Here is a 10,785-nt window from a genome sequence, read left to right as displayed (position 1 = left end):
GATACGTGAAATATTTGTGCGACTGGACCGTATGTGACCGCTCGACTGAATGTGATGTATTCATTCAAAACTATGAGCATGAAGTGAGAAACACGGACTTTTTTTTTCTTAAATGTTATTCTAAAAGCCTTCAACAGATTTGACAGTTATGAAGTCAAAAATGATCATTCACATTGCAAATATATATATATATATATATATATATATATATATATATATATATATATATATATATATAAACAAAAGGCTTTTGTAATTAAATGTGTACATGTCATTTATTTCTACACTTGCCTTCATATTTAAAACATCTCTATGATTTTCTACTCCTATTTGCTGAACTATTATTGTTGTTGTTATTAGGCAACTATTAATTATAATAATAACTATAAAACCAGCTATGATGCTGATAATAATAATGATAATAAAAATAATGGAATCTGAGTAAATACTGTATTAATTGTGAATTTTATTGAATTCATCCATCCAAACCTCAGAAAACAATTCACAAAACCAACAACATTACTAACTTTCTTCAAAGCTTCTTTTAATGTATTATTATTATTATTATTATTATTATTATTATCTTTCTCTATGTCTCAAGGGGCTGGGTGCTCTGGCATCGCAATTCGTGAGTGTATTCTCCCATGCAACAAACATTGCGTGACTGTGACAACATTTTTGCGCAAAATAAAATGATGTGGTTTTTTACACGTGAAGCATTTATATGATTCCATTGATCATGGTATAAATATGCTTGCTTGTTTTGATTATTGGGGTTACCTCAAACCCCCCCCCCCCCATCCCCCCGCTTCTATGACACTTTCAGCTCACGTGTCGACTCACATGCTCTTCAGGACTCATACCCCAGTCCTTTGTATATGCAACACTCAGTCAGTTGAGCTACCACGCAATTTGATCACACTTAAACAAGCTTGTAAAATATTAACGCTTGCAAATATTAAAATGAGTCATGCGCTATAGTAAAAGTGTTTATTTGTCATAAGATAGCACTGTATGAGGAACAGATCAAAAAGTGTTTATGTTCTGCCGTTTTACTCGTGATTTGAGTGAAAAGGGATAAAAGTCACTGTTGTTTTAGTGCCTCTAGTGTTCACTTTACCAGGAAATTGCAGTGTTACGTACAACAGGCCACATAAAAATCATTTTGCAAAAATGTAGTTATTGTTACATGATTCTATAACCAGGTTTGCGAATGCCACTGTCGTCGGAGATTGTAAAAAGGTGACTTAACAAACCAATCGATTTTAACAGCATCCTCTCACACAATCAACTCTCTCTGGATTTTATTCTAGCTAGGAAAAGTTAATACTTAAGTACAATTTAATGTGGATACTTTTTTACTTTCACTCAAGTATGTTTTTGGCTAAATACTTGGACTTTTAATTGAGTAAACACAGCAACACCCGCTGCCCTCTCCAACAATTTCTCCTTCTCTCACACCCCTCGACACTTTGGTAGCGGTGGGGGAACAGGTTTGCTCATTCAAAACAACTGGACATTTTAACCACACTCCTCTCTATGTAACAATACTTCTTTTGAATTCCATGCCATTACTGCAATGCAACCCACAAAAATCCATGTTGTTGTCATCTATCGCCCTCCAGGTCAGCTGGCAAACTTTCTTGAGGAGATGGATGTCCTGTTGTCCTCCTTCCTGGAAGATGGTAGGCCACTTGTGGTTCTTGGAGATTTCAACATACACCAAGACAAGCCACAGGCCACTTTTTTTCATGCTCTTCTGGCCTCGTTTGACTTGGAAAGACTAAGCACTACAGCAACTCACAGATCGGGCAACCAGCTGGACCTCATTTTTACACGTAACTGTACCAACTCAAATATTCTTGTTACTCCTTTACATGTCTCTGATCACTACTTTGTTCAATTCAACATGACTCTCCCATCTATATTAAAACAGACTCCACCTTTGGTTTCCTTTTGCTGTAACCTCTGTTCTCTTTCACCCTCACACCTTTCCAATGCTGTCTCTACCTCTCTTCCCACACAACACTTATTTTCCACCCTGGATGTAAACACTGCCACAGACACACTTTAACAACCTGTCTAGACAGCATCTTTCCTCTCTCCTCTAGGCCAGCACGTATGACATCACCCAGCCCCTGGCTCTCTGACGTCCTTCGTGAACATTGGACTGACCTCAGGGTGGCTGAGAGGAGATGGCGGAAATCTAAAGATCCACCAGATCTGGGTAAGTATCAGTCTATGCTTGCAACTTTTTCAGATAACGTTAAATCTGCAAAAACTTCCTATTACCAGAACAAGATCAACATCACCACAGACACTCGCAGCTTGTTTAGAACATTCAACATACTTCTCTGTCCTCCCCCTCCACTGCCTGACACATCACTGACAGCAGATGTCTTACACAACATCACTGGGACCCATCATTCAGGCACATGGTTTCTCTTACCACTGCTACGCCGATGACACACAGCTCTATTTGTCTGCTCAAATCTCTGCCTATTTGGCAGACATCTCGGCCTGGATGAAGGAACACCACCTGCAACTTAACCCAGACAAGACTGAACTCCTTTCTTTTCAGCCAACCCTGCTGTTGAACACAACATCACCGTGCAGCTGGGTTCAACTACAGTAACACCTTCTAAATCGGTCAGAAATCTAGGGGTAACCATCGATAACCAACTAAATTTCATAGACCACATCTCAAAGACAACACGATCATGTAGATTTACACTCTACAATATCAGGAAGATAAGACTCTTCCTCTCTGAACACGCCACACAACTTCTTGTTCAGTCACTTGTCATAATTAGACTGGACTATTGTAACGCTCTCATTGCAGGCCTCCCTGCATGCGCTATTAGGCCCCTGCAAATGATCCGGAATACAGCAGCACGTCTGGTCTTTAATGAACCAAAGAGAGCGCATGTTACACCACTTCTTGTCTCTCTTCACTGGCTGCCGGTTGATGCAAGTATCAAATTTAAGGCTCTGATGCTGGCATACAGAACAGTCACTGGGTCTGCTCCAACATACTTAAAATCATTTCTGCAGAGCTGCGTTCTCAACAGAAGCCTGCGGTCGTCTAAGGAACGGCGCCTTGTTATACCAACACAAAGAGGCACCAAAACACTTTCCAGGACTTTCGGTTTCATCTTATCATGTTGGTGGAATGATCTTCCCAACTCCATCCACGAAGCAGACTCACTTTCTGTCTTCAAAAAATGGCTAAAAACACATCTTTTCCATGAGCACTTAACCAGTCATTACATTAAAAAAAAAAAAAAAAAAATTCTTGTTGCACTTTAATCTGTCTTAAATACTACTATTCTGATGCTAGTGAAACTTTGTAATGCAGCACTTTTCGTACCACTGTCTCCTTAAGATGATTCGCTTACAATGTATTCCTCTTTTGTAAGTCGCTTTGGATAAAAGCGTCTGCCAAATGAATAAATGTAAATGTAAACTTTCCACTCAGTATCAATACTTTCACTTAAGTATAATTTCTGAGTACTTTTTACACCCCTGCACAAAAACACACAGCAGAAGACACAACTGTCCAAAAATGAGAGAATTCTCACACCATATATTGCCAGTGAGGTCTCATCCCAAGGAAGAGTGATGAAATGCCTGTCTCTGTCTAACACCTTCCCTCATATAAGCCTATATGTTCATATTACCTGAAATATTAACACAAAACTCAAGAAGATGAAGTAAATGATTGGCTAATATCTTAGTGACACTCAAGCGTCTCAGTGATAACTGCAGAAAATCTTCTCTGTAATACAGAAGGTGGGGCTGCAGGGCAGGCAAATATCGCGACAGCTTGCCTATCAATTAAAGGCATAGTTCACACAAAAATGAAAATTCTATCATTTACTTGACCTCATGTCATCCCAGATGTGTATGACTTTCTTTCTTCTGGCGAACACAAGCGAAGATTTTTAGAAAAATATCTCAGCTCTGTATGTCCATACAATACAAGTGAATGTTGACCAGACCTTTGAAGGTTCAAAAAGCACATAAAGGCAGCATAAAAGTTATCCATACTTTTCTTTGGAAAGTGTCCTCAGCACATCACTACCCCGAAGAGTGTACTTTTTGACTTTAACTTGCAAAATTAATCACAAATAACAGAGAATAACAATACAAACAATTTTGTTTTACACATACATTTTTAAAACACCCCTACATTTTAAATATGCAACTTTAAATCTGTTCTCCTGGTCTTTGGAAAACGTAATTTGATTTGCACATCACTACCCCAAAGAGTGAATTAATAAAGAAAATTACAATAAGAATATGTTATTAAAATAGGAGATGTAATATGTGAATTAATATGTAAAATATGTTAAGAAATAATAATTATGTAGTCTTGAGGAATCCTCTATGCAGAACTGACACAGATAATACAATCCAGTCATGGGAAATCACGTAAGCTCTAACCTTTACTATCTTTAAAACACTCATTTGAATATTGTGTGCCTGATATGAGAGCCACATTCCTGTAGTCTGTATCCTGTCATAAAGACATGTTTCACTATGTTTGATGAGTGGCATTTTCACGACACTACTCCTTTGTCATCGCAATTTATGTTGTTGAAATTTTCAGAGTAATTAATCAGAGATGGAGTCAAACAATTGTAATGCTGCATGCTTCATCAAATGCTGTATGAATTATTGAACTGTAGCTGTTTCTGATTACCTATCCTTACAGTTCAAATTGCTCTAGAGAGTAATAAATGGTCACACTGTCAAGATGAACTGCAGAAGATGCCACAATGAGATTCTGAAACCAGTGGAAGGAAAATAAGAGCTTTAAAAGGAGGGAGTGGCTGTTTACACTGGGGTAAAAGAAGGTAGATGCTATTTACACAAATAGCACCTTGTTTATACAAAGTCCAAATAGTGATATATTCTATGTACACAAGGTGTGAATAGGTGTAATATGCTATTCGTATTTCATACTGTACTAAGGGTAAATTGTCTGAGCAGAGTTAAAAGTGGGCGAAGATAGTGAAAATAGCCTTTGCCAACAAGGTACTGCCATGAATAGCACACTAAATGTAATTTGTAATAGCTAACAATCTAGAAAAAAAAACAACAACAAAAAAACAACACCAGTCTAAAATTACAATGTTATTTTTACTGCAATATGCAGATCAATAATTAACCTTGTAAACTGAAAAATAAATAATAATAATAATAAAATAAAATCTTCCTCCCTAGCTGGAGTTGCAGCTAAATCTCCTAAAACAGTTGCGCTGAATTCAATTCATTCAACATCAATTTAAAATAGTCTACCTTTAGGTATCAGAATATGGATAAATGGGTCATTAAAACATAAAATCAAAACCATCCCAAAACACAAATCCAGCAATTGCCATGAGGAAAACATGAGGGATTGTAACTCCTGAGCGCTGCAGATTACGAGTGATTGTCATATACTTTTTATAGATGTGTAGTTATGTATGATTGTCCACCTGAGGGCTGATTCCACTTTGGCCTACCATATTCATAAAATTTGGGTACAAGTGCATTGTAGTGTCTGTCATCTTCTGTAAGCAAGCACAGGCAAGGCCAGTCCTCCCTGTGGTGACTGGGGTAGTATGTGATGAACTCCTCGGTGTCAGACTTGTAGAGCCGATAGACCTGGATCGTCTGTTGTAGGGAATGACCCAGGAGGCACATCTCCACCTTAATGACATTATCAAAAGAGGTTCCTTTAGTGAGCATAACATAGAAAATGATCACTTCAACAATTAAAAAAGTCCAATTAATTAATTAGCAGTACAGTGTGGCGGAATGATCCACCCCTCTGGCTCGTCATTGTCACCTCTTAGGGCCGCCCTTCAGCCAGGCTCACGACAGGAGTTGGGCGGGAGAGCGAGAAGAGGTGCATAATTAATAAGCCTTGTTTGGTCAACGGTGAATGAAGCACACCTGATGGGAATAATGCTTCATCGCCGCTGTCTTTAAAACGCAGTGCGCACCTCTTCTCGGGGAGGCAGCTTCAAATCTCCATGTGTGCACACACTGGCATCCTCGCACACCCAGGACCAGAGCTGGGAAGGATCGGATGAGTGGACACGCTGCCGGACCCGTTCTTCGGACCCCCGGACGCCGTAATGAGTCGCCGGGGGTGAACAGCTCACGTTGCCACCGACAGGCTCGATGCCGGGCCACCTTCCCCTCACGCTTGCCACGGGCCTGGGAAGACAGGCCGCCAGTGACGCCGCCACCCCACGCACCGTGGACTTTGGAGGGGAGCGTGAGCGGCCAACTGACCCAGCCTGTGCCTGGGCTTTCCTAAGAACACTACCTCACCCCTTTCATGGAGCCCCGTTCACCGCGAAGATGCCAGATTCCCCCTTTTAATATGAACAATATTTCCCCTTGGACACTTTATTTCCCCTTTTGGACATTTTACGTTTATTATTGTTTCCAATAAATGCCTCTCCGAGGCTTGACGCCACACCCACTGCGTCTCTCTCTTGCTCACCCCGCCACAGTGGTGGAGAATGCGGGCAATTTTGCTTAGGTCTCCCATCCAGGTACTGACTAGGCTCAACCCTGCTTAGCTTCAGTGGGTAACCAGGCTCCAGGGTGATTTGGTTGCTGGCAAATTACCCAATATAGTGTGACAAATTATCCAATATAGTGTGACAACATGCCCTGTTAACACACATTGATGAAGGTCAATGAACTAGGCAATAACGATGGCAATGTTTAATAGCGGTAGCCAAGACATTAACCTCTTCAACTCTGGGGCATTTTTGGGCTGCCATCTGCAATTTTTCACACTCAAATTTAAAAGCTCACCATTTACACATACTGTGGACTAATTGCCAAAAATTGGTCTAATTTTTCAGAAACCCCACCAAATTAAAAAAGGCATACGGGGGGCCTGGGTAGCTCAGTGAGTATTGACGCTAACTACCACCCCTGGAGTCGCAAGTTTGCAAGTCTCCAGCCAGGTCTCCTAAGCAAACAAATTGGCCTGGTTGCTAGGGAGGGTAGAGTCACATGGGGTAACCTCCTCGTGGTCGCTATAATGTGTGGTTCTCACTCTCGGTGGGGCGTGGTAAGTTGTGTGTGGATGCTGCATAGAATAGCATGGGCCTCCACACGCGCTACATCTCCGTGGTAATACGCTCAACAAGCCACGTGATAAGATGTGCGGATTGACGGTCAGACACGGAGGCAAAAGAGATTCGTTCTCCACCAGCCGGATTGAGGCGAGTAACTACGCCACCATGAGGACTTAGAGTGCATTGGGAATTGGGCATTCCAAATTGAGGAGAAAAAAAAAAAAAAGGCATACAGAAATTAACTTGCAAAAAAAAGAAAAAAAGAAAAGTTAACTGGAGAAAAAGTGTAACAACAAGCCCCGATTTCCCCTGTTCTTCATACATACATAAATAAAAAAAGCAATGCAAAGATGATAAGTGTTACCCTTTTCTTCAGGAGCTCCAGACTTTGTTCCAGCAGCTCCACTTTGCTCTTCCTGCTTTCAAATGGAAACCGCCACTCCTGAATCAAATCCTCATCAGAATGGATTTGTTTTGGCCACTATGACAGGCATAATGCACCAAATTAATGTAACTCATAATAACATTATGTATCTGTACAAAAAACATAAACGATCAAGTCACGACATGTAACCTTATGATCTCTGCAAGTCTAGAATTAAAAAATAGATAATGTCCAATATCTATGCATAGTAATTACTTTAATGAAGTCAGGATCTCGTGACCAGACAGGATGCTGATTGGACTGGCTGAGCACCTGGAAGAGCGTCACCCTCAGGGCACAATAGTTATCACCTCTTACTCTGCACAGATTGAACGTATTGGTTATTGCTTCATAGCCCTAAAAACAAGTACATTTACCCAGACAAAAATAACCTCCTGGACTAAGCAATTCAGTGAGACATAAGGTGGGTAAACATTTCTACAGACTTAACATCATGGTACTGTATGGCATGTTTCCCGCAAAACAGACACCTAACTGACTTTGATTGATTCTTCTCTTGTAGGTCTTGTTCTATTTCCTCTTCTCCTCTGTACAGGTCCATCTCACTAGGAAATAATAATACCTGGTAAAAATGTGATTTGATGAATCGCCACCTGGATACAGATGAACTGACAGGAAGCATACCCGTTTTCATCTTCATCAGTCGATGTCCTCGTCAAATGTTGCTGCGAAGAATGACTGTCAACATAAGAAGATTTGGCCTTTTTATGCATAGCAAGGGTGAGCTCAAAGCATCTCTCATTTCCAAGAGAATAACCACCTTTTTCAGTTTCCCCATCTTTCACATCTGCTTTCTGACCTTGAGTGCCCAGTGTCAATTTAAAAGAGAAGACCAGTTATGGTATACATACAATAACATATGCCTAGACATAATATGTTTAGTATCAAGTTGTTTTATATTAACTTCAACTTTTCAACTTAACTTTAGTAGAAGACAGCATTTCCCATTAATTACTTAGACTGTGGCAGCCTGACACAGTTTCATAATGAACCGAAAATATTTTTACATTTCTCATAATAACAAAAAAGATCTCTAACATTGTGTTTTGTGCTGTTGCTTCTGCAAAGCATCACTCACTCCCAGTCAGTCGGCCCCTGGTAACGTTATTACCAGCGGCTCTGACAACATAACTATTTTCAGCATCTGATGAGCAAGGTCAACACAGGTAACCACTTTTGCTTCATTTCTTTGATGGCTCACAGGGCTCGACATTAATACTTGTCCGGGACAAGTGGATTTTTGAAGGGGCAAGTGAAAGAAAATTTTACCTGCCCAACAGGACAAGCAGACTGATTAAAACATCAATCAAATTTGTTTTATATAATTTGTGATTGCCTAGGCCTGTGTCACTTATTAGAAAGTTCATATTCTTATTCTGCGGTTGAAAGTAATCCAGAGCACGTAATTTTATAATTCGCTAGTGATCTAGTAACAGCTGCGCCCTGTTTGATTGACAGGCGGTGTATGTGTGTGTGCTGAACATGCGCGTGTTCCGAAAATGCTCGCGCTTATGCGCACCTGAACGGTCAAATACATTTCAAAAATCTGTAAAAATGCCCGTCATGGGGGGCCTGGGTAGCTCAGCGAGTATTGATGCTGTCTACCACCCCTGGAGTCGTGAGTTCGAATCCAGGGTGTGCTGAGTGACTCAAGCCAGGACTTCTAAGCAACCAAATTGGCCTGGTTGCTAGGGAAGGTAGAGTCACATGGGGTAACCTCCTCGTGGTCGCAATTAGGGGTTCCATTCAATAGAAGTGTGAGCATCCCTGCTGTAAATGAAGGCAATGGAGGCTTTTCTTTATTTGACTACCATACATAACAGAAAATAATTATTACATGACAATAGCCTCCTCCCCTACCCAGTGCAGTTTACATTTCTGTCGCAGAGAATTCAGTTGATTGCATAGGTACACTATTCGGTTGGGCACTGGTCATAATTTTAGAAATATATACAACATAAACTTTGACATGTTACTTTAGCATGTAACTTAAATGTCCTTTTCTCTCTCCGGACATGTAACTTTTTTACTCTTACAAGTTAATGACCAATTTGCTTAAACAATGCTTAATGTTGAGCCCTGGCTCAAATGTATGCTCTAGTTGATTTTGTGTTTTAACCTTTTGTGAACTGCGTTAATCTCTGTCTCGTTTATGCTTTGTGGGTGTGACTTTTTTGCCATGTCATCAGCATTCATATCAATACAACTAATGTGTATATGTTTAATTTACTATTAGAGCACACAATTGTTTACAAGAGCACAAAGTTCTTTCTCTCTTCTGTATTTTCTTACAGGTAAGCATGCCCCCAGACCCCACCGCAGTCTCACAAAATCCTGTGGGAAACACTGGAAGTGAGAGAGAGAGAGAGAGAGAGAGAGAGAGAGAGAGAGAGAGAGAGAGAGAGAGAGAGAGAGAAGAGAGAGAGAGAATTGTTCTGGCGTACCCGTGGTTCTTTTGGGCTTTTTTGTGCTGACTCTGGCGTTCAGAATCTCTAGAGTTCACATTTTTGTCCATGGTTTTGACTTGACCAATTTGGCGATTTTGCACATCCTTCATAGTACCTCAGTCTGATTCATGACACGTGCAAGAACATCCAACCTACATCTCTGTATGGCGACCTGACGTTGAGGGAACATACAGAGGATGGATATCAATGATGAGGTTCAAAGTGAATAACACTTCAGTCAGTACATCACTTTAATGGAAACAAATGATACGAGAAGAAGTAAACAGAAAACAAACAGAAACACTTCCGCGTGCAGACAGATTCAAGAACTTCGTCACGCATTATACGATTAAAAAGGCTAACAAAGCGAATTGTAACTACCAGTTTATTTATTTATGAACAACACCCAGTCAAAACTGCCAAAACCGTGGAAGGAGCCTTTAACTGGGCTGCTAAACACAAACTACAAAGAGGGATTACGAATACTTCCGGTGAACTGAGCATTATGGGAATTGTTGTTTTCCAGAGCGCGACAGTTTCTGTTTGAGTTTTAAATACATGGTGCGTTTTGTTTTGTTTGCGAATTTTTCCTCAGAGAAACACAGACTCAAAGCAACATAAACTTACGCTTCATTATCTCTACTTTTGTGACCAATCTCTGGGACTATCCTGACACAATACTGATTCTGTTTTCTAACGTTTTTATTAAGTCTTCCATTGCTTCCAGTACTGGTTTTAAGGTTCATCATCGGATCCTCGTAAAATCCTTTTTATTTTCGGAAGTGCAACAGTTTCCCATCAC

The 10,785-nt window shown here is 40.4% G+C and overlaps 1 protein-coding gene across 1 annotated transcript; it reads right to left on the bottom strand.

Annotated features, from left to right (window-relative positions):
• Positions 1–4,194: 4,194 nt before the first annotated feature.
• Positions 4,195–10,443, bottom strand: LOC127442456 (ubiquitin thioesterase otulin-like). The gene is made up of 7 exons (XM_051700507.1): positions 10,365–10,443; positions 9,981–10,155; positions 8,161–8,214; positions 8,016–8,081; positions 7,732–7,834; positions 7,456–7,572; positions 4,195–5,697 (listed from the first exon to the last, which is right to left on the bottom strand). Exons 2-7 carry the CDS (start codon positions 10,091–10,093, stop codon positions 5,452–5,454), a joined length of 699 nt encoding a protein of 232 aa, XP_051556467.1. The 5' UTR covers positions 10,094–10,155; positions 10,365–10,443; the 3' UTR covers positions 4,195–5,451.
• Positions 10,444–10,785: the final 342 nt, after the last annotated feature.

Source organism: Myxocyprinus asiaticus, chromosome 6 (assembly GCF_019703515.2).
Source record: "Myxocyprinus asiaticus isolate MX2 ecotype Aquarium Trade chromosome 6, UBuf_Myxa_2, whole genome shotgun sequence".
In the NCBI taxonomy this organism is placed as follows: Eukaryota; Metazoa; Chordata; class Actinopteri; order Cypriniformes; family Catostomidae; genus Myxocyprinus; species Myxocyprinus asiaticus.
Note: the sequence above shows the minus strand (reverse complement) of the source record. Positions and strands in the feature narration are given on the sequence as shown.